General features: G+C 51.4%; 1 protein-coding gene across 3 annotated transcripts; it reads left to right on the forward strand.

Annotated features, from left to right (window-relative positions):
• Positions 1 to 1454: 1454 nt before the first annotated feature.
• Positions 1455 to 21313, forward strand: Dnajb12 (DnaJ heat shock protein family (Hsp40) member B12). Of its 3 annotated transcripts, none has more exons than XM_034524000.3 (9): positions 1455 to 1697; positions 12158 to 12338; positions 13044 to 13189; positions 14681 to 14866; positions 14947 to 15026; positions 16369 to 16478; positions 17591 to 17763; positions 18393 to 18490; positions 19527 to 21313. In XM_034524000.3, the coding sequence occupies exons 1-9, from the start codon at positions 1565 to 1567 to the stop codon at positions 19554 to 19556; spliced, it is 1137 nt and encodes a 378-aa protein (XP_034379891.1). In that variant the 5' UTR covers positions 1455 to 1564; the 3' UTR covers positions 19557 to 21313. The 3 variants fall into 3 exon arrangements, with proteins under 3 accessions (XP_034379891.1, XP_034379892.1, XP_034379890.1); XM_034524001.2 differs by having other exon boundaries at positions 1473 to 1697; positions 18393 to 18544; XM_034523999.2 differs by having other exon boundaries at positions 1473 to 1697; positions 18393 to 18538.
• Positions 21314 to 23551: the final 2238 nt, after the last annotated feature.

A 23551-nucleotide genomic window follows, 5' to 3' on the forward strand; every position in this document is an offset into this window, starting at 1 on the left:
ACTTTAGCCAGATGTCGAAGGCAGAACAAGAGGACCCCGGCAAGTTTGAGGGTAGCCTGGTTCACAGAGGGAGTTCCAATCCAGCTAAGGCTACATGGCAGTCCTCCCCACACCTGATCCCTCCTCTTCCCCTCTCCACCCGCTTTCCCACCCTGCTCCCGACACACACACACACCGGAGACTATTTAATTTCTTCTTCTCAGTGAAATTCAAACATCCTTCCCTGGTCCCTTTTTGTTACTTAGCTTCTTTGGGTCTGTGGATTGTAGGATGGTTATCCTGTACTCTATGGCTATTACCCACTTCTGAGATACCATGTTTGTTTTTCTGAGTCTGGGTTATCTCACTCATTTTATCTTTTTCTAGTTCCGTGTGTGTGTGTGTGTGTGTGTGTGTGTGTGTGTGTCTGTTTATATGTTTTTATGTATTTATGTTATATATTTATGATATATATATCATATATATATACACACACATTTATATGTGTGTATGTGTATCTGCAGCTCGATGGATATTTATTCACCGAGTCTCACCTAATTATAACACTGCTCTTTAACTTTTGTTTATGTTTGATTTTCGAGACAGTTTCTCTTTGTGGCCCTCACTCTGTGCGACTCACTCTGTAGACCAGGCTGGCCTCAAACTCAGAGAGTTCCTCTCCCTCCCAAGGGCTGAGATTAAAGGCGTGCGCCACTACTGCATTGCACCCTTTAACTTTCATTGGGCTTATTGATGTAGTTTCTTGTGAAAAACAATAAAGCAAGGGCTAAGAAACGGCCAGTAGATTTTGGCCGAGTGGAAGTCATCGGCAACTTTCACTAAGTAAGTTGCTGTCACTGAAGTGGGAGCTGCATCCTGACTGGCCCGACTCTGTAGTGAGTCCTGTAAACTCCTCCTTCAACCCCCCCACCCCCACCCCGCAATAACCCGCAACGAAAAAATTCCCCATTCGGAGTTTTACATTTGTTATTCCCTCCAGTCGCACCAACCTTCCTCCAATCACATGTCCCTTTCCTTAGACTTCAGATGCCTGTAAAATGAGCTTCTGATATATTAAACTATCTTAAACGGTAACCCTCCCCTCCACCCCCCTAACTTTTCGATATTTGCCTTGATTCTGTCACTATCTGAATGTTTCTGTTTACTGGACTTCTCCACACCCACGAAAGCTCTGTGAGGACAGGGTTTTGTTTTGACACCACTGCCACATCAGACAGCAGCGTCTGACAAACAGTGGGTATTCGGTAAACATCTGTACGATTAACATCAGACAGTCGGACTGGAACGCAAAGGCTACCACCAGGAACGTGCGCGCGCACTCAACTTCAGCAATTTGCGCTCTAGAGCGCCCGCGCGTTCTAACGCCTCCGAAGCCAACGCCCCTTTCTTAGGAGACATACGGTAGGGCTTCCGCCCGGGTTCAACCCTCACTCAAATCCCGGGAAGGAGGGGCGGAGGGTTATGTCATCCTTCCGCGCCGGCCTGCCCCGCGACGCGCCGGCGGCTGGCGCAGCCCTTCGCTCGCCCGGCCTCCCCCTCCCTGGTTCCGCGCTCGGGTTCCGCCATGGAATCCAACAAGGATGAAGCCGAGCGCTGTATCAGCATCGCCCTCAAGGCCATCCAAAGCAACCAGCCCGAGCGGGCGCTGCGCTTCCTGGAGAAGGCGCAGCGGCTGTACCCGACGCCACGAGTCACCGGTGAGTGGGAGGCGCCGCAGGGACCGAAGGGGGCATTAGCACGGATCGGGGGAACACGGGAACGGACCGACGGGAGCAGTTGGCGGAGGGGGGAGGGGTGGCGAGGCGCGGCTACGCCTGCGCACTGGTGCGCGCGGGTGTTGCTGGGATTCGTAGTCCTGCGGTGCCGCCGTCTCTGGGATGCTGGCCCGCTGTATACCCCCCGAGGGCCTGGCTCCCAAACGCTTTCCAGTGCTTATGGAAGCCTCTGGAATATGAGGTTTCTGGGAAGGAGACGCGCTGGAAGACCCGGTGAAGAGGACTCACGTGGAAGCGAAAGCGAACTACTTTTCCCAGAGGGCTGTTCGGTGGCCCAGGGCCAGTGGCCGGCCTGGGAAATATTATAGTTCAGGAAAATAAACATAACTATTCTAAGGGAGAATGGGTTCTAGAGAGGGAAGGAATTCATTCGCTCGAATCAGAGAACCCTTAGCGAAATAAGCCATTTCAATTCGCAGTCCTTCCTTCTCTTGAAAGCGGTGTTTCGGAGTGGATGGATTGTTGAAGATCCCATTCACAGCCACCCCATCCCACCTTCGTCCTCAGCAGGCCCCGGTGGCGGGTCTTAGGGACTGCTACGACTGCTGAGTACCAGGTAGCTGAGTAGCCTAGGCTGAGACCTCCCAAACCAGGGAGGTAATGGTGATCTTGTCTCTGCTACCCATGGTCTCACTTGACCTGGTAGCTCCCTCCAACGCCCCGCCTTGCGTTTGTAACCTAAGTGCCCAAAGAAAATTTTAATACCAGCTAGAAAGGAGAAAGACACAGGATTTGTTTCTGTGGAGTTAGTAAACTCTCTGACATATAGCAGGCTTTCAGAATTAAGAGGCCCACGTCTCAATCGAGAACTTGGGTTTCCCCATCTGGAAGTTTAGGGAGTTGGAGCAGATAATGTATATAAACAAGAATACCCATAGTGCTTTTCTGGGTAGAAAGTTCTTTCTCGTATGTTTTGCCACCCGATCCTGTACAATCGGGAATACAGCGTACCACCCTTATATCTTCTCTAGATGAGGAAATAGCTCAGCGATTAGCATCTTAGGATGTGATACGCCTAGAAAGTAGAAAGCCTTGAGACTCCATACGTGTTTATTAAAATGAAATGAAGCAGCAGCAGCCACCTTCTCACCTTCCCTGCCCACATTTACAGTGCTGGCCGAAGAGGCGGCTGGATTCCTGAACTTTCCTCCCTCCTGGCTCAGCAGGTTGATCTTTGGTCTCTTCTCCTCTGAGAGAGTTTTGATCTGATCTGATAACTGCTCTGTAGTGTGCTCAAGGTGCTCCCTGTGGGGTGATACCCTCTTTATAAGTGGATAGCACTAGTGGGGCGCAGACTGTCAGAATTCTGATTACTACTGGGAGCCAAGGAGCGGTTAAGAAAGCTGATGAAATAGAGCCTGTAGGGTATAGCAGAAGCCACCTGGGCTAGTTCAGGAATCTAGACAGGGTGTCCTCCAGAGCTTGCTGTGTGTGTGTGTGTGTGTGTGTGTGTGTGTGTGTGTGTGTGTGTGTTTTCAAGCTCATGAGTGGATAACTTGGTGGAGTCTGTTACATCTGTCCATCTTGTGGATCCCAGGATCAAACTCAGGTAGTCAGGCTTGGCAGTAAGTCCTTTCACTGTCTAGGCCATCTGAGAGGCCCACCTTTTGGGTATCTGTTATGTCTTTGATGGACAAAACATATGCCTCATGCACATAAGCCAAACAGCAACCTCGCCTAAATTGACAATGGATCTATGGCTAGTTTAGGCCCGGGACATCTTAGGCGGCTGTCTGCACCGAATGCTTAGATAGTTCTTTCACTACAACAGATAGTTGCAGGTGCCGTGGGCCATGCCTATGATTCCTGACCTCAGGAGATGTGGCAAGAGGATTGCCTCAAGTCTGAGGTCATCTGGGCTATGTAGCAAAGACCTTGTCTTTATTTAAAAAAAAAAAAAAAAAAAAAAGTTTCTGATGTTGAATCTATTTTGTTTTGCCTGCAAAGCTCACTGCTTGATGCCAAGTGGCACAGCAGGATTGGCAAGATCTTCGAGGAAGCAGACTTAACAGAGAGAAAGGTTGTGAAGCAGGTGACAGCAGTGAGTTAAAAGAAAGAAGAAAGAGCGAGCGAGCACAGTTTAGGTGCTGAGCTCTTTAAGGGTAGTCCTGTCCCTGCCACCTGTGGGTTCAGTGTTGGGGGATGGGGACGTGTGGAGAATACTCTCCTGACCTTCAAGTTGTAAGCTATTGGGAACACTGTAATGAGGGCACACAATAATGTTATCACACGGCGGGAACGGCTTCAGGCTGTGAGAGATGAGGCAACAGTCAAACATCACTGTCGGAAGGGACAGGAAAGGTGAGGCCGGAGCATGGAAAGGTTTGGACAGGGATTGTGTAGAGGGAGATTTCGAGGCAAGTGACATAGGAATTTATCTAGAGGATTCAAGTTAGAAAGCCAAGTGGGGGCCAGACTGTAGAACTCCTTCCCTGCCAGACAAGATAATTTCCCTTGTTCTGCATAGAGGAGACTGGCAGAGCCTGCTGAGGTCTGTCAGACCCGCCAAGTCCACTTGGAAGGTAGAATACCAGGCATAATGAAGCTAGCACAGGCTATGCAGCCAGTTTGAGTTTGAAGTTAGCCTGGGCTAGAAGAGACCAAAAAGGGGAAAGGGATAATGTTCTTTAAAACAAACAAAGAAACAAAAAGCAGCATGAGGCCAGATATGATGGCGCATGCCTATGACTCCAGCAGTGAGGAGCTGAGGCAGTAGACTGTTTGAGGCCAGCCTGGACTATATCCTAGTGACACTTTTGTCTCCAAGAAAATAATAAGTGAGCCAGAAAGGGGAGGGGGACTCCTAGAAAGGTTGATGAGAGGGAGGAATGATGGCCCAGTAGGTTAGGACATGATGGCCCAAGGGGGATGCAGAGTTGAAGAACCGTCATGAAATGATGCTGTGATAGATGGGTGCTGGGCCTGAAAAGGCCCAAGCTGAGAAACCAGACGCAAGAGACAGACAGACAGCATGGGAAGGGCCAGTGAGATGTTCCTGAGAGCCACCAGCCTAGAGCCCAGGAGAAAGCGCCAGGTTCTAGATGAACAGCTACTGTCACTAGATTGTTGACACTCTCTGAATATAGGAGTAGCTGAGGTCACTGTGGGAAAGCGGGGAACGTGGAGAAGCTGTCAGTGGACAGCCATGCAGCACACCTGTCCTTAGCCAGGAGAGTAGTCCTGGGGGAAGACAGAGGCTGTAGACCTGGAGATGTAGGGCCTGCAGAGGCCCGGTGGGGAAGGGACAAGTCAGAGACTAGAGGGAGAGCATGGAGAGCCAGCATCAAAGCTTAGTCTTTGAGAGGTAAAGTACGGGTCAGGGAAGGGGCTCAGGCAAGACCTAAAGACTCCCATGTTAGCTTTCTCCATGGAAAAGAGAGAAGGGGCCTTGAAATCCCTGCTGTAGGGACAGGACAGGGGGACATCACCACTGGGCAACTGCATGATGAGACAGGAACAAGACCGCGGGGAGGCCACAGTAGAAGCGATACCATGAATATCTTTTTCTGGGAATTTCTTTTTTAAAAAGTCTCATTCTGTAGCCACGGCTGGCCTGGAATCACTTTGTAAAACATACTGAGCTGGAATTCAAAGAGGCCTGGTTGCTTCCACCTAAATGCTGGGATTAAAGGCATACACTACCATGTCCGACTTTTTTCTGGGCTATTCTGTCCAGCATCTGTTGACCTGATGGTCACTGGCTTCGCCTGATTCTTAGTGAAGGGGTTGAAAAGACTGGGCACAGTCGGGCAGTGGTGGCGCACGCCTTTAATCCCAGCACTTGGGAGGCAGAGGTAGGTGGATTTCTGAGTTCGAGGCCAGCCTGGTCTACCGAGTGAGTTCCAGGACAGCCAGGGCTACACAGAGAACCCTGTCTCGAAAAACCAAAAAAAAAGACTGGGCACAGTGGGGACATGGTGGGCATGGTGGGGACATGGTGGCCCACATCTATGGTCACAGCACTTGGAGGGCAGACAGGAAACAGAGGAGTCTGACATCCCAGGTCAGTTTGGACCGCATAGTGAAAATCTTTCTCCAAGAAAATAGAAGATAGCAGATTTTGCAAGGGGCCCTTGAGAATACAGTTAGGCCTCAGTTTCCCTAGCAAAGACAGAGGTGGCTGGATGAGGTGCCTGCAGCTCATGTTACCCAAGCTTTTGTAAAGTGGCTCGCTGTGCAGTCTGGGCAGAGTCAGGCCATCCTGACAAGGCCATGGGAGAGGAGGGGATGCTTAGTTACCAGGGGATTTGGCCCTTCAGAGTCAGTGGGAGAGAGAATCCTAGTACCAGCAAGAGCAGGCAGAGTTGTCCACTTATATCCATCCACCTTTGTGACCCTCGGTCCTTCCTTCTCTGTGTTTTATAGAATCTTGTTTGCTCCTCCAAGCAGCCAGGGCAGGGGTCGAGGTTGCACTGAGGAGTTAGCGAGGGCGGCGAGTGCATACTGCCAGATGCTGTCCCCCAGTCTTGTCTGACTCTGCCCTGGGCTCTTTCCTCATTCTGATCTCAACTCCCTTTGAGCGCCACAGGCCTAAGAACAAATCAGCTGTGAGCCACACTGAGCCCTGTACACACCCCTCACCTCTCACACCGCCCTGAGGACAGAAGTGCTCAGAGAAGCTAGGTTAATTTATCTGATATGAACCTGCTAGCAAGTGCCCTTGGCTGAGTCTCAGCAAGTCGGGGCCTGATTCCACACTGGCGTGGGGAAGGGCAGATCTTGGCAGCTGTAAGTCTCAGTTGCCTTATGACCTTCTCTTACTGGGTCCTACCTTTTCCTTTTTTTTTTGAGACAGGGACTCTCTGTGAAGCCCTGTCTGTACTGAAGCTCACAAACATCCACCTGCATCCGCCTCCCAAGTGCCAGGATCAAAGGTGTACACCACCACACCAGGCCCTTTTTCTTTAAATAAATTGCTGTTGAAACAACAGCGTCTCACTATGGTGCCCAGGCTGACCTCAAGCCCTTAGACCTGAGCAATCTTCTTCATGCCTCAGATCCCCGTAGCATAGAGCATGGTTCACACCTCCGAGGGTCACTGATTTAGTGAGCACACCCAAAGCTAAGGTTAGCATTAAGCTGTCCTGTTCCCCAACCCACTGTGTCATTGAACATTTGTCTGTCAGCCACTGTGTCATGGGAGATGTAATGATGAGTCAGGATAGACTGTCACATGCTACAGGCCTGTTGGGGGCATCCAGACCAGTAGGAAGACCTGCTTGTCAGCAACCAGAAATCTTCCATTTTCAGCTCCGTCTGGAACCTTCTGGGTAGTGCTGAGTTTGGAGAATTCACTCTCCTTTTGGTTCTGCAGTATAGGGAAACGTGACCGACCAGTGGGACTGCCTGAAAAGCTTCCAGACTCTTTGCTGAGGAATACGTGTGCAGGCCTCTGCCACCTGACTGGTGCAGCTGTGTTGATTGGATCACTAGTATTGTTGCTCTTGGGACATCACAGCAGGCTGAGCCTGGGCCAGAGACAGCTTGAGAAGAGACCAAAACAAGCAACTTGGTTCAAAACCCCAGGGACCAGCTCCTTCCTCTGCTGTCAGGACCAGCCCCCTCTTGTCTGTTGGTTTCTTCCTTTGCCTCCACTGCTGCCTGGTGTCTCATGGTAGTGCTCAGGGCTGAGATCTGGCTTCCTCCTCTTTAGCCTAGGCCATGTTAGGCACCCCAGCCTGTAGCTTTCCTCCCATCCCCAGCCAGCTGCTGCTCTGGCCAGTTGGCCAACCGGGTTGTGATATTTAGAACCTGATGCCTTGCCAGTCTCCAGACCACATGCACATGTTATCTTAGTTCATCCCATACCATCAGTGAGGAGACTGAGGGGCCAGCAGGTGTCATAGATCAGCCAGGGCCATGCTACCATGCTAGGAAGTGGCAGGTGGGATCTGGGGACCTATGCACCTCTGCCAGGGCAGCACTGTCTCAGCGCCTTCTCCCCAAGGGCAGCAGCCGGGGGTGATGCCACTTCCCCTCAGAGGCTATCCTGATTGCTAAGTGAGCTAATTTCTACAGAGCATTGTGGCATTGCCTGCTCGACACACGTTGAACACTTCAGTAACAAAAATGGCTATTACAAGTCATCTCGGCACTTGGGAGAATCGTAATTCAGGGGCCAGCCTTGACTACATAGCAAGACACTGCCTCCAAACAAGAGAAAAGATGATTGCTACTAATCTTCTTCATTTGAGATAGCATTCTATCTGTGGCCCAACTCTCTGTAACATAGGCTAGCCTCCAATTCGAAATCCTCCTGTCTCAGCAAGCCAAGAACTAGGATCATGGCTGGGCAGTGATGGTGCAAGCCTTTAATCCCAGCACTTGGGAGGGAGAAGCAGGCAGATCTCTTGAGTTCAAGGATAGCCTAGTCTACAGAGTGAGTTTCAGGACAGTCAGGGCTAAAGAGAGACCCTGTCCTGAAACACCCCAAGTAGGTGAGAGGTGTTAGGATTACAGCTGCAGACTACTATGCCCAACTGCTATTGCTTCTCCTTCCTCGGTCAGCGCCTCATTCCCCCTGTGCAGCAAACCCTGCAGTCAGTCAGCTTCTCTATTTGAATTGCCCAGTCTGGGGAGTTTTCTGCACTATGACAGCCATGGACGGGGCACTGTGGTCCACCAGAACCCAGTGCTCAGTTCCCAGCAATCCCTGGGTATGTGTGACCCATGTGTGTGGTGGCAGAATGTGTCTGCTACTTGGCACACTGCTGTGACTCTTGAGAAGGAAGTAGGATCTAGTCTGAGTGGTGTTACCATCTTTCCTTGGCCCACAGATATCCTGGGTCCCAACAAGGATCTAGGTAGCATGTTTTCCCAGGGGTCTGTCAATGGCTTTGAAATTTACCAGCCAGGACACTGTAGTTTGCTAGGGTTTCTAGATGCTGAGTCAAGAGGGACCAAAGCTTGCATTTGAATCATCACAATCCTGTTTTAGGGTGACAGCAGATATCTCATATAGATCCCAGTGAAGTAGATCATTCAATATGGCCAGCTAGTTTAAAAATATAGCAGTAGGCGGGCAGTGGTGGCACACGCCTTTAATCCCAGCACTTGGGAGGCAGAGGCAGGCGGATTCCTGAGTTCGAGGCCAGCCTGGTCTACAGAGTGAGTCCAGGACAGCCAGGACTACACAGAGAAACCCTGTCTCGGGAAAAAAAAAAAAAAAAAAAAAATATATATATATATATATATATATCTCAGTAGGGCTGGAGATGTCTCAACAGTTGTTAAGGACACTGGCTGCTCTTGCAGAGGACCCAGGTTCAATTCCCATCATCCATATGGTGGCTCACAGCTAGCTGTCTATGTAACTCCAGTCTCAGGGGATCTGTGGGTACCAGAACTGTACATGGTGCACAGACATATGTGCAGACAGAATGAATGACTATACAAGTGAAATAAATATGTATCAGCAATAATAATTGGGGCTTGCTGGCACACACCAGTAATCCCAATACTCCAGAAGTGAAAGCAGGACGTTTATCAACTACGTGGAGAATTTAAAGGCTAGCCTGGCCTACATTAGCCCCTGTCTAAATAAATTAAATGCTACAGTAGGGCTGGGGAAATAGCTCCATGGTAGAGCACTGGCCTTGCATGACTAAGGTCCCATGTTCAATGCCCAGTCCCTTAAAAGAAAACACTGCAGTAGAAATGAGCACCCAGGAATCTTTGCAGGTCTTCTGGGGCAGACAGACTTCCCCCATTCCTCAGCACTGCTAAGCAAAGGCTCCAGTCCCACTGAATCAGACAGGCTGCTAGTGGCCCACCGCAGAGGACTGTGCCCTCTCTGTACCCACCAGAGGATGTATGTGGAATTTGAAGGGTCAGACTGGAGAACAGGCCCAGCAGTTAAGCACACTGGCTGCTCTTCACAGCACCCAGTTTCATCTCCAGCACCACATGGCTCACAACATTCTGCAGCTCCAGTTTCAGGGGTTCTGATACCCTCTTCTGTCCTCTCCGGACTCTAGGCATTTATGTGGTGCATAGACATTCATACAGGCAAAGCACTAATACGCATTTTTAAAAAGTAGAATAAAAGCCGGGCAGTGGTGGCACATGCCTATAATCCCAGCACTTGGGAGGCGGGAGGCAGAGGCAGGCGGATTTCTGAGTTCGAGGCCAGCCTGGTCTACAGAGTGAGTTCCAGGACAGCCAGGGCTACACAGAGAAACCCTGTCTCGAAAAAAAAAAAAAAAAAAAAAACAAAAAGAAAAAAAAGGAGAATAATAAAAAAAAAAAAAAGCAGAATCCGAAGACTGGGCTGGAATGTTGTTCTTTTGTAGAGCGGGACTTAGTCTGACTGAGGCCCATGTTGGTTCCCAGAGATGCAGAAATAAAATCAATTTAAGATGGATCCACGTGAGGTGGCTTGTGCTTACAATCTTAGACTTTATAGGCAGAAGCAGGAAGATCAGGATGTTTAAGGTTAACTCAGCTTTATAGGGAATACAAGACTCAAAAATGTCCAAAACATAAAATCGCCTAGTCCCCAGAATTATACATTTAACGCATTAGGATTGGAAGCTGGGGGCTGGAGAGCTGGCTCAGCAGTTAAGAGCACCAACTGCTCTTCCAGAGGTCCTGAGTTCAATTCCCAGCAACTACATGGCTCATCACCACCTGTAATGGGGTCTGGTGCCCTCTTCTGGTGTGTCTGAGGAGCGTAATGGTGGTGTACTCATATGCATAAAATAAATAAATCTTTAAAAAAATAAAAAAAGATTGGAAACTGGGGGTGACTGCTAAGTCTGTGCAGTGCTGGTCACTTGAAGTGGGGCGCACCAGTACAACCTGCACAAGGAGATGGAGGCAGGATTCAAGGTCATCCTGGGCTACACATGTAAACAATGAGGACCTGGATTCAGACGCCCCAGCAGCCAGCAAAGTGCAGGCTGGTTATACATAAACACAGGAGTGGAGACAGGAGGATGATGGGGAAGGCGTTAGCTAAATCAGCAAGCCCCGGGTTAAGCAAGCAGCTCCACCTCAAAACTAGTGTGGAGATACTGGGGAAGGCACCCCACGTTGACCTCTGGTGAGCTTTACCACAATGAGAAAAAAACTGTTGTGTTCTCAACTAAAAGGAGATGGTTCTATTAAATCTAAGCTAGGAACACTAAACAGTTTATAATTCTGATGTACTGTGTTAATAAACAAATGTTTAAACTAGGGAACGTTAAAATTAACATTGACTTTGACTTAGTATTGTTTGCACTAATAAAAATATTCATTTAATATTAAAGTATTCTAAATAACCAGCATAAAAGTAGAAGACAACAGGAAGTAGCCATGAGGCCTGAGTTCTAGGTGGTGTGAGGCAGTGCTGAGAGAATTGCCAAGAGTTGAGCTCAATAGAGGTTTATAAGACAACAAAGAGCCTAGTCAAACAAACAAGCACAATGAAAAACTACCCAGACAGGACGATGGTGAATTTGAGACCAGCCTGGGCTTCGTAGCAAGATCCTGTTTAAAAACAGCAACAGCAACAAAAGTAAAAGTAACTGAATTCTAGATCAAAAACTGCTGGGTTCGTTAGTCAAACGCGTGCACGCGAGCGTTTGGCAGGGTCTCACTGTGTATCCCTGGCTGACCTGGAACTCAGAGTACTGGGATTAAAGGCATGTGCCACCACGCTCAGCAGTGTGCGCCTGCTCCCCTCCCCTCCTCTCTTCTACCTTCCCCTCCCCTCTCCTCCTCCTTCCTCCCTCTCTCTCTTCTACCATTTGGAATCTAGGGGCCCAGCTCATTTTCCTGCAGAGCCGATCTCCCCAGGGCCTCCTGTGTTGCTTTGTGGAGGAGACAGTTAAGTGCTGTCTCTAACCTGAAGGCTGGGCTGGCCTTGAACTCAAAGTGTTCTCCAGGCTGGCCTGAAACTTAGATCCCTTTCCCTCCTAGTGCTTGAATCAAAGGTGCACACCGCCACACCCAGCTCCTCTTCTGCTGTCACACACCTCCGCTGGCCTTAGACTCCCCGTGGAGTGGAGGGAGACCTGAGCCAGACTTCTAAGAACTGGGCTAAAGTGTGTGTCACCATTGCACTTTATATAGTAGTGCTGGGCTCCGGGCATGTTAGCAAGCATGCCAGCCGACAATGCTTCTCCCTATAACTTGTTATGAAAGAAAATGAATGCATATATAAGCAGAATGTGTGAAAGGAAGGAAGGCAATTATTACTTCAGTTCCATGAATTCGTGAGTTTGATAATCAAATTAATATTGCTTATATTTTAAAAGCTATAACCTTCCTATTCCTGAGAAGTCAGGCTCCTAAAAGAACAGGTCGAAGTTGTGGGGGTGGGCAGCAGGGTGCAGAGTGGGGCACCAGGGTCGTAGACATGGCAGGCAGATCCCTCAGTGGCCTTTTTTACCTTGCAGCTCTGATCGAGTCCCTCAACCAAAAACCACAGACTGCCGGGGATCAACCTCAACCCACAGATACAACCCATACCACCAACAAGAAGGCAGGCGGGACCGAAACCCCCTCAGCCAATGGCGAGGCCGGAGGAGGAGAGAGCACCAAGGGCTATACCTCAGAGCAGGTGGCCGCTGTGAAAAGGTGGGGGCCATGGAGGGCGGGGACGGGAACAGGGCGGGTCAGGGAAGCCTCTCACTTCATCCAATGGACTTGAAGGGTCTTGGAAGTTGGAGATGGGCCAGCTTCATTTCCCACAGGTGGGAGCCAGGCCTTACTGCCCACCCTCCACACCTGCTGAAGCTGAAGCCCGGAGACCTTGCCAACCAAGGCCTTTCTCTGCCCTTGGCCACCAGCCCTAGGCCTCCCACAACTCTGTCACACAAAGACACGGCCATCTTCCCCTCCAGATTCTACCCCCACCCCCACCCCAACAAAGACCTTTTCAGACCAGAGCCTGTGGCCAAGAGGCAAAGGCAGAGCTCTGTCACCTCAGGGGGATGGGTGAGATTCAGCCCTGCAGAGTGAAGCTCTCCCAGACTTGACACCACCATCCAGGACAGGACCACTCCAGGCTAGACCTTCCCAGCCATCCTTTCTCCACCAGTTAGCCTCAGAATCCCTCTAAGATCAAGCTAACGCCTCCTGGCAAGCCACCCCATCATGTCCTGGGTATTCGCGGTGTTTCCAGCAGGCCCTGCCCAGCCCTCCATAGGGATCCCTCAACCTTAAAGTTAGCCAGCTAACCCAAGTCTGGTCTCCCACCCCTGCCATGAGCTGTGTGCCTCACTCAGCCTGTTCCCACACCTCCCCTCAGGCCCCCTGTCATGCCCTTCCCCCCTGTTCCAGGGTCAAGCAGTGTAAAGATTACTATGAGATCCTTGGGGTAAGCAGAAGCGCCTCTGACGAGGACCTGAAGAAGGCCTACCGCAAACTGGCCCTCAAGTTCCACCCAGACAAGAACCATGCGCCTGGGGCCACGGAAGCTTTCAAAGGTAAGGCCGCCCTGGGCTGTTGGTGGGTTGTTTGTTAGTTTGTATCCCTATGTAGAATGGGCTGTCCTGGAACTCACAGAGATCCCTCTGCCTCCAGAATGCTGGGACTAAAGGTGTGTGCCACTAAGCCCAGACATCTTGGCGTTTTTATCTGCTGTCTTAAAATGCAGGCCAAGGCAGCCTTCTCAGGAGGTAGGGCCAGAAGAGTGTGGTCTCCAGTGTAACTGTAGAGAACCGTCCCTGAGAACTTTCCAGTAGCCACCCCTAGCCATATAAACAGAGCCACCTGCCTGCCCTTCATTTTCTGGGTTACAGTCGGGGAGCCAGAGGCACTCTAGTGACTTCCCCAGGGTCAGCAGCACCTAGGCCAGGGGCAGAATCGTGACTCGCAGCAGCGGTCCCTGTACTGAGGGGCAGGGCACCCCATACTAGGAGGGTGCCTACAGAACAGGCTGCCAGCTTCCCACTGCCCATAGCCTACCCCAGGCCTGTACTAGGGACAAAGAGACTTGTGATCTTACAGCCTGTTGATCTGTGGAGTGTGTGTGTCACCTCTGGCCAGAATCATAAGCCAGTCTTTATGCATTTAGATTTCCATCTTCTCTCTCTCTGGTGCTTATGTGCACTGCCCCCATGCCTGCCCTCTGTTGATGGGCCTTGTGTTTTCTTGGTCCCTGGGTACTGTTCCCTTTGGGGAATAGCTGGTGACTGGGAGCCGTGTTGTGCAGTTGAGTAGGAAGCCTGTGGCAGAGTGGGGAGGCCTTGTCAGATGAAAGAAGATTCTATCCTCCCTCCCAGGGGCTCCCAGCCCTGAAACTAGTTTGCAGCCCACTGCTCTGAGTGAGGGGAGCATAGGGGATGCAGGCCCTGGGAGGCAGTAGCTCTCTGTCCTGGGAGCTCTGGTGAGGAGGCCCTAGCACCAGATAGAAAACAGCAGCTGAGGCCCGGGCCCTGGGGACAGCAGACTCGTCCTGGCCACACTCAGACACAGGGGAATCTCCACCAGCAACCCAGGGCTGTGCTTTCCCAGCAGTGTCTGCCGCTCTCCCGGTTACAATCAGGGCCTCATGTGTCCATTATTTTGGGTTGCACTATAACTTCAGGGTTGTATTACACTGTCTCCTTGGGCACCCCACGAGATGACCGTGTGCAAGGTGCATTTCTGTAATATCAGTGAAAGAACTTAGACAGGACACACCTGAAGCAGCTGTGTAGGCTCATGCCTACAACCCCAGTGTGGAGACAGGAGGATAAAGAATGGAGGGCAACCTGGGCAAGTTCCTGGACCCTTCTGTCAGTTTAGGCGATGTAGCGGGGACCCTGACTCAGAAAAGGGAAGAGCATCTTCACAACCCAGACTTTAGCCTTGCTTAGGGGCGCTCTTGATCACCTGCCCAACAGGGAAACTCCCTCTCCCCTAAGTCCCCACTTCCCTGAGCCCTGAAAGAAGCAAGCTCTTGGCTTTGTTAAGGCCTATTTCTCCCCTTGCAGCCATTGGCACAGCATATGCCGTACTCAGCAACCCAGAGAAAAGGAAACAGTACGACCAGTTTGGTGATGACAAGAGCCAGGCTGCCCGCCACGGCCACAGCCACGGGGACTTCCACCGAGGCTTTGAAGCCGACATCTCCCCGGAAGACCTCTTTAACATGTTCTTTGGTGGTGGCTTTCCTTCCAGTAAGTCCACAGCCAGATCTCCTTAACGGTGGTACTGGGTTCTGACTGACATAGCTGCTGACTCTACCTCCACTTTTCAGGTAACGTCCACGTGTACAGCAATGGCCGAATGCGATACACCTACCAGCAGAGGCAGGACCGCAGAGACAACCAGGGTGATGTGAGTTACCAGGGAATAAGCAGCACACCAGGTCCCCCAGGGCATGGGCCCCGGAGGAAGGGGGTGCGGGGGTCTTGATTCACTTAATACCCTCAGTGTTCTGAAGCCAAGGAGCCATCTTTGCTCCTTCCCTGTGCCATTCTGCCTAGGGACACCAGAGGGCGCCACACTCCATGTTGCATGATGCTTTGGCTTCTGCTGGGGGTACACAGCAAAACCTCACCTCCAGGCAGCTTCTAGTGTGAGCAGCTTGTATGGAGGCCGTTTGCTCTTAAGACTGATGTAACATTTTCCGAGCAATGGAGAGTTAAGACATTATGAGAGGAAAAAAAGAGGCCTGCGTGGGTATCCAGCCTTCTAGAAAAGTGGGGAAAGCTGTATAGCCAGCAGTAGTTCAGACACATTTGCAATGCCACGGATCAACACTGCCAACTGACAGTGAAAAACATTGAACATAGAGACATGGACTTATGCACGCTTGCCCTCCTCCTCCTCCTTTCTCCCTTCCTCCCCCATCTCCCTTCTATTCTCTTTCTTCCTCTTCCTCTTTCCTTTCTCTCTCTCCTTGGATTTACCCTGCAGTTGAAAACGACCTTGAAGCCCTACTTCCACCCTCCAAATACTGGGGTTATGCTTGAGTGACCTAGCTAACAGCCAGCACATCCGCTTTGTTGGGGGTGGGCTTGGCTTTGATTTTTGAGACAGGCTCTCACTGTATAGCTCTGGCTGGCCTAGAACTTGCTATGTAGACTAGCTGGCCTGGAACTCAGGAGTGCTGGAATTAAAGGCATACCTCTTCCCCACCCCACCACCAACCCCCTCAGCACTGATTCTCATTGAGATAGAGTTGTCTGTGTGACCTTAGCAAGCCTGGAAGTCCAACTCCCAACCATTGTCCCGTCCCTGCCTCCTGAGTGCTGGGATTACTGTATCTTTGCATATAACATACAGAAGAGTGTAAAATCAGACTGTGTAATGAATTTATGTCTGGTTGTCCTGTCTTTATTCTAAGAATCACACCCAAGGCCTTGTGGGTACTAGAAAAGCTCCATGCCACAGACTGCATCCCAGCCCTTTTAATTGGATGCTTTTCTCATGACAGAATATCTGTGTAGCTCAAAATTCAAAAAGCCGTGGATTGTGAGTCTGTCTCCCCAGCCTGCCTCTCTTACATACACACACACACACACACACACATGCACCACACACGCTCCACGGTGGTTGCTTTGTCTGGAAAAGCTGTCAGATGGAAGAGCTTCTGCCCTAGGGAGGAAAGGAAGGCTGTCCCAGCCACACAAGCACCGTCAGGGGCTCTGACCGCTGCTCTTGCTCTTCCCTCCAGGGCGGCCTAGGAGTATTCGTCCAGCTGATGCCGATCCTCATCCTTATCCTCGTGTCGGCACTCAGCCAGCTCATGGTGTCCAGTCCACCCTACAGCCTGAGCCCGAGACCGTGAGTATATGCCCCGGGGCGGAGCCCCTTAGACTTCTGAGGATCATAGGCCCCTCAGAAAACACAGACAACATTCCTTAAGGCAACACGTGTACACTGTCCTGCATGATTTCAGAAACGTGACTCCCCGAGATTGTCCTCACCTTTGCTGACGCTGAGATGTCCTCTTCTCTTAAAGTCTGTTTGGAGCCCTAAGAAAGAACAGGGTTTAGTCAGTCGGGAGGGTGGCTTTGTATCCCAGCTTCTGCACTGAAAGCTGTAACTCCAGATAAGTTATGTAACCTTGGGTCTCTGGTCTGTAAAATGGGAACACTAGCATCCACCTACTAGTAGGAGCTAATGAGTGACCCGTGTGCGGCGTCCAGCTCAGTGAAGGCTGAGCAGGGTTTGTTGATTGGATGCCAAGCTCGGCTGCCAGTGGTTGACTCGGGTCAGTTAGTTGACCCTCTGAGGTAACAGGGCCTGAAACAGTGGGGTCTGGCTTCTGCTAGTGCAAGTCCTCAGCTCCAGTCCCTTGGCCTGCTGCTTCCTGGGGACCCGGCAGGCTCCCTCAGCCAGCAGGGGGCAGAGTTGGCCTCTGTTCCCAGAGCTGCCCTGCTAGAGCCAGATGTAAGCTCTCTAGCAGCTAGAGAGATACAGAATGCAGCTTTGAGAGGCTGCCCTCCTGGAGCAGGGACTCCTGTTGGGCATTATGACTTCTGCAGCTGCCTGCAGGTCTTGTGGCTGCATTCTCTTCCTGACATTTTGTTCCTTTTTGGGTTTTCCTTTCTTGTGCGGCTAACTCGTGCTGGTGTGCCATGCTGTGAGAGACACAGCTCCGTTCTCTCGTTCTGACCTGAGGCTCGTTACTTTAGGCTCTCAGCATCTATGAGCTTAGTGTCATGGAAGGCAGAGCCTACCAGGGCTTCTCTAAAGGAGGGGTTGACATAGGCTGAGCTATTCCTGCACTGGGGTACTCTGCCTTTGCTGCAGACCTTCATTTTAGGGAGCCAGTGAGTCCCCGCCGCAGTGCAGAAAGGAGCCAGCTGCTCCTGTGGCCTGTGTGGCCCTTGTGCCGTGGGGCGATCAACCCTTCCAGCTGCCCACTCTGTGCCTGGTGTGTTTCTGGTCAGGTCAGTGGGCCATATCCACAAGCGAGTCACTGACCACCTGAACGTCGTGTACTACGTGGCAGACACCTTCTCTGAGGAGTACACAGGCTCCAGCCTCAAGACAGTTGAGCGGAATGTAGAAGACGACTATATCGCCAACCTCAGGAACAACTGCTGGAAGGAAAAGCAGCAGAGTGAGTGCGTGCATGTGTGTGTGTGTGTGTGTGTGTGTGTGTGTGTGTGTGTGTGTGTGCACATGTGTGTGTACTTATGTGTGTATGTGCATGCAGACTGGTGCATTAATTTTGTGTGTGTGTGTGCACACACATATGCAAGCATGTGTACCTGTGGATATACTGGTGTTCTTGCACACATGGGAAGAGAGAGGTAGTGGTGGTTGGAGAAGGGTAGCCAGGAACTATCCTTGAGAATGGAAAAACCCTTCTTTGGTGCTTCATGGACCTGGCTTCTGGTACTTCATAACACCTGGCACTACCCTGTGCCAGTCACCTCACTGCCAAGAGCTGAACTCCACTCCTGGGTTTCCCTGAGCTGCAAACCCAGGGCCATTTGATGATTTCGTTAAGGTCCTCATGTGTCACTGGTGCTAGAGGTGAATGTGTTGGAGACAGATTGCAGACCCCTAGCTACACACTGGTCATGTATCTGGTCTGTCTGTAAGACCGTAGTCCTGACTTTCTGACCCGTCCTGGGAAGCCAGCTCTACCCCAACCCCTGGTCCTGTCTTCCTGTTTCCCCATGGTCTCAGACAGGTAAATGCCACAAGTTCCTGGGGCTCTGACCTCTCCCTGTTTCTTTGCAGAGGAAGGCTTGCTGTACCGAGCCCGCTACTTTGGTGACACAGACATGTACCACAGAGCACAGAAGATGGGCACCCCAAGTTGCAATCGGCTGTCAGAGGTGCAAGCCTCCCTGCATGGATAGTTCTGGGCCAGCCACACCACCCAGGTCCAAGTATGAGCCAGGACTGCTTCTTTGCTGCACCTGGCAGCCTTGGCCTTGGTCATGAGCAGAGGAGGGAGGGAGGAGACCTAGTGATGATGGCAGAGACTCTCTTCCTCACCATCCTGACACTTGCTACCTCCAGAGAGGAAGAAGTCCCCCAGCGCTATTGACCTTGTCCCTTCTCCTCTCCAGGGCTGCAGGGGTTCGGGGGCAGTGGGGGCAGAGGCCAGTCATTGTGAGGACCTGTGCTTCCTCAACCTACTCCAATAATCAAACCACCACAGCCCTTTCCCAAGCCTGGCTTTTGTTGCCTGTGCATTCACACATAACTGGGTCACACACAGTATTCCAGTGAAATCAGGAAAACCCATCGGGAGGTCAGTGGACAGGAGGAGATCATCCTCCTCTATCCTCCCAGGAAGGAGGAAATGGAGCAAGATGAACCAGCCCATCAGCAGGCAGGAGGGATCTGTGAGCCCTGACCACTCCCTCTCTGCTGGGACCTGAGGCCCTCACCCCAGTGCTCCACACCTGGGAGTCAGGAAACCACTGGCATCCGGCCCCGCCCAGGCATCTCTCCTGTGGTCTTGAAGAAGGGAACAAAAAGTCACAAGTTCAGGGTCAAACAGCTCCTGAGCACAGGAGAGGTGGGGAAAAGTGAAAGTTGCTATTAACAGACACCCCACCCCCTCCACCCCTTCCCCACATGTGGGTAATGGGCCCAGTGCCCAGAGCGGGGAGCCTGGCTTAAGCCCAGAGGAGTGTGGGCAGAGCCAGAAGTTCTTTGCATTGGTACCCTGTCCTCCCCCTCCTCTGCCTGTGTCCCCTGTCACAGAGCCAGCCATAGACTGTTTCAAGGCCAGTCGCTAGCTAGTGTCAGCTCTGGGACAGTCATCACACTGCAGAGGGATCGGGCCAGCTGCTGGATTGTGGGACTGAGCTGAGGTGCCAACTACAACCACTCACCTAACTGTTTCCCTCTCCTCCCCAGACTATGAAATCCCTGGAGAATTTTTGGTGACACACACTGAGCCAGCCAAGGTGATGGACTGTATATTTAAGGAAAGACATACACAGAAAAAACTAAAATGGAACTGGAGGCCGAACACCGCACAACCGTCCTCTCTCGGCCAGTGAATGCAGAAAGCTCTTAGGACAGACAGAAAGCCTGCCTCAGGGCTGCTTCCTCCTCTCCCAGGGCTGGCAAGAAGCTCCGCATCACTGGCTCCTAGGATACCGAAACCATGGCAACGAAAGTAGAATGTAAAACTTGCAGCAAATGTCTGTGGGGAAGGACTGGGGGAGGGGACATCCCACTGTCTCTCCTCCCCCTCCCTGGAGCTGCCACCCGTCACTCACAGGAGAAACCAGGCAGAGGCATGGGCCAAGGAACAGAGAGGAGAGAACTCCAGAGAACATAACTTAGAAATGCGTATGTATATATATCTATTTATATGTAAATAGACATATATAAAGATATATATATAAAGTCTTTTAAAACTATGCAGGGATTGGGTTAAGATGTTCAGCTGACTTGTTCCATATTTTAGAAAACGGGGCCTGTTTGGGAAGGCAGCCTGGTTTTCAAAAGTTAGACAGTAGCCGTAGCCGACAGCATACGGAAGAGTCAGATCAGATACTGTTAGTGTCGCCTTAGCCCCAGCCTGACTGATGGCAGCAGTAATCATGGTGGTATAAATCCATAGAAAACTTCCAAAGGTCTCCAGGCTTATGGTTAAGGTAGGGGAAGCGAGCTGAGGGCAGGGAAAGGTGCCCCCTGGAGATAGCTGCTCAGTACTGGGCCATAGCAGAGACCCCAGACAAGGCCTTCTGGGATGAGGCCAGCTCCTCATGCTGCCTCCTCCTTGGCCAGCCTCAGGTGGGCTCTGTGCCCTCATGCCCAGGAGCCCTGCAGCCACCCCCCTGCCCGTACCTCTTCCCCACCCAAGTCCCCAGGTTTGCCTTACAGGTGCCACAGGGCACAGCTCCACCATTGCCAACAGGTTTTCTCTAAGTTGCGCACCAAGGACTCCAGAAGGCTCTTCCTCCAAGAGCTGAGCCAGGACCTGAGTGCAGCCCAGCTTGTGGAGAGCCAGTACTGTGAGCGCCTGTCTTCACTCCACGGTGGGCCACCAGGCTCCACTCACTGGATGAAGAATCCACCACAACCAGAATGGCTTCCCCCTTCAGATGAGGCTTTTTCTCAGAACAGCCACTGCTGCCAGGGGAAGGAGGAGGGTTTAATCTCCTCCCGCGTTTATAATGGGCCTTTGGGAATTGCCGTTTCCCCTAGTTTTCCTGTGGCTGTGGGTGTGCCATTGCACCTGCTGACTTCCAAAGCCTTACTTCCCAAGCTGCCAGCCCAGAGGTGGTAACTGTCCCCCAGGGTCTCTCTCTCCCACTTTTTTTTTCTTTTTCTTTTTCTTTTTTTTTTTTTTAATACAACCCCCAAATAAATGGGATGCTTGCTGGGAAAGGAAGTTTGGTTAGGAATTGTCAAATCTTTTTTTTTTTTTTTAAACAAAGTCCCACCCTGCAATGAAGTGGCCACCCTGGCCTAGAGAGATGATAATAACTGGATGCCGGCCAGAGTACCCCACACACAGTGGCCTGGTGCTCTGCCTCCTACCACCCCAACTGTCCGGTCTTGGTAGCTGTCCCTAGAGGGGCTGAGCCATGTGCAATAAGAACATAGACCCTAAAGGATCCCCGAGAAGCTGTATTTCTTGAATTAGAATTCTGATATTGTACATCTATAAATATATGTTTATTATGTGATTGGCAGTGGTGGGTCTGCATTGAATGGGATGGGGCAAGGAGCACACAGTAGCTGCTGTTGACACCATCCAGCCTGTGCCTCAGGAGCTCTTAAGTGACAGGCCTGACCCTCTGAACAAAGGGTATGGAGCTCAGATGGCTGTGGGGCTGCAGGATGTGGTGTCCCCAAATACCAGCCCTAGATGGGGACCTGCCCACACCCTGTCGCTGGGCTGGAGCCTACTCCTGATCTGGGACTTTGGGAAAATTCCCAAGTGGGTCTTGTCATCTCTGGTCCACAGTCTACCAACCACAGCCTCCTCTCCATGGGAGACGGGGGAAAGCTAACACTGAGGCAGCCTGTGGCTCAGGGTGAGCCAGCGGCAGATCTGCCCGGCCTCCCGGAGACAGGGCTGGCAGCGTGAGTGGCGGGCCCAGGCCCCTCCCCCTAGCGCACCAGCCAAAGGCAGGCGGCCTGCCTGGTGGTGCCACCAGAGCCCGGGAGCTCATTGGCTGTCCCGGAGCAGGGTCACCGCAGCCTGCCCTGGCCTGCAAGCTGCCACTTGTTAGCTACACTTGGCAGAGGGGTAGCCAGCTTCCTGCCCCCCACCCTCCCAGACTGACTAAAAGAGCTCAGTGAGCCAGAAAGGGTGGGACATCATCCATCTGCAGCAGAAAAGAAGCTTTGAGCTGGCTGTTCCTCCCCACTGTCAGGTGGCAAGAAAAGCCCTTCTGCACCTCGGGGACCTGCCCGCTATCTCCTATCTCCTTGACCTGCACTGCTCCGGGCTGGAGAGGAGGGCCTCCATGAGACCAGGAACATGCACCTGGCCTGATTTTTGCCAGACAGTCATGTCACCTAGCTGTCTGGGCCAGGTGTGCAGAGTGCCAACATTTGACACTGGTTCAGGAGCAGCTCAGAATTCCCCATCAGACCTCACACCTTAGGACAGTGAAGTCAGCCCTTTCCCAGAGTTGGTGACCCAAGGGTCTTGTGGAGCTGTGTGTTTGCATGTTTGGAGTCTAGCAAAATGATCATTCTGCGAACATTCACTAAAGTCATATTTACTGTGTTTGACATGACCATGTGGGTTGGGTTTGGTTTGATTTAGAGTCTGTGAGATAACCTCATTAGATATAGATAGATAGCCTTGGCTGGCCTGGAACTCATTATATAGATCAGGCTGGCTTTCAATTTACAATAGTGAGCCTCCTGTTTCTGTCTCCCAAGTGCCAGAAATTACAGGTAGAAACCATGTATCTGCTATCTTGGCCATTCTAAGGATTATGACTTTCTTTTTTTGAGACCAGGCTGGTTTCAAACTTGCTATGTACCAAAGGCTGGCCTTGAACTCCTGATCCGCCTGCCTGTACCTCCAGAGTCTAGGATTAGGCATGAACCACTACTCCAGGCCACACCCAGTCTTCCAAGTGGAGTGGCTCTGGCACCTAAGTTCAGGACACGAGCAAGGTAAAAGCCACACTTGGAAAATGGGTATCAGCAGAGATGAACAGTCAAAACAGGTGTCTCTCCTTGAAATGACATGGGTGTCCACCTGCTAATAAGGACTGTGTCCCTCCATTGGACTCAGAAGCAGCATTAAAAAAGTTATTAGTGTCGCTGTGGACCCCAGCTGCCTCATGCTCAAGACTGCCTTCATATGCGGTGGCGGGGTAACCTCAGGCATGTCACTTAACCTCTCTGTGGCATCCTCAGCTACACAATGAGTGGGGCACAGATACCTGGCTTAGGAGGCAGTCATTTAGAGGAGTTGGCTCCCAGGAAGTGCTTCACACGGTGTCTGGTCACAGCAAGCTCCATCCAAGTGTCACTTGTCCTGTCAACAAAGATTACCTGACAGTGATGTCAAGTCCTATTCTAGACCCTGAAACCACAGAGATGACAGAGGAGCAGTGCTCTTGAGGAAGTGGGGGAGGGGGAGTGTGTCTGGCACCGGTACAAGGCCTCTGACCGGGCCTCCTGTGGTGGGGAGATTCCAGCCAGAGGGAGCAGTGTGACAGAGGCCTGAAGATGAAGAGAGGCACAAAAGCACAGCCAGGGGACAACATGTAGGCCAGATCCACCTGTAATTATCACGCCGGCCATTCACAGTGATCTTGGACACAGAGAACCATCACTAATAATAAATAAAAAGACCCGCGCATACCTGCTCCCATCTGTCCCGTACATCCTCCTAGGGACATCTCAGCCACTCTTGGTGCCCTTTCTGGCCAGGGTCTGCGAATGATTCTGTAAGG

This window comes from Arvicanthis niloticus, chromosome 20, assembly GCF_011762505.2.
Source record: "Arvicanthis niloticus isolate mArvNil1 chromosome 20, mArvNil1.pat.X, whole genome shotgun sequence".
Lineage (NCBI taxonomy): Eukaryota > Metazoa > Chordata > Mammalia > Rodentia > Muridae > Arvicanthis > Arvicanthis niloticus.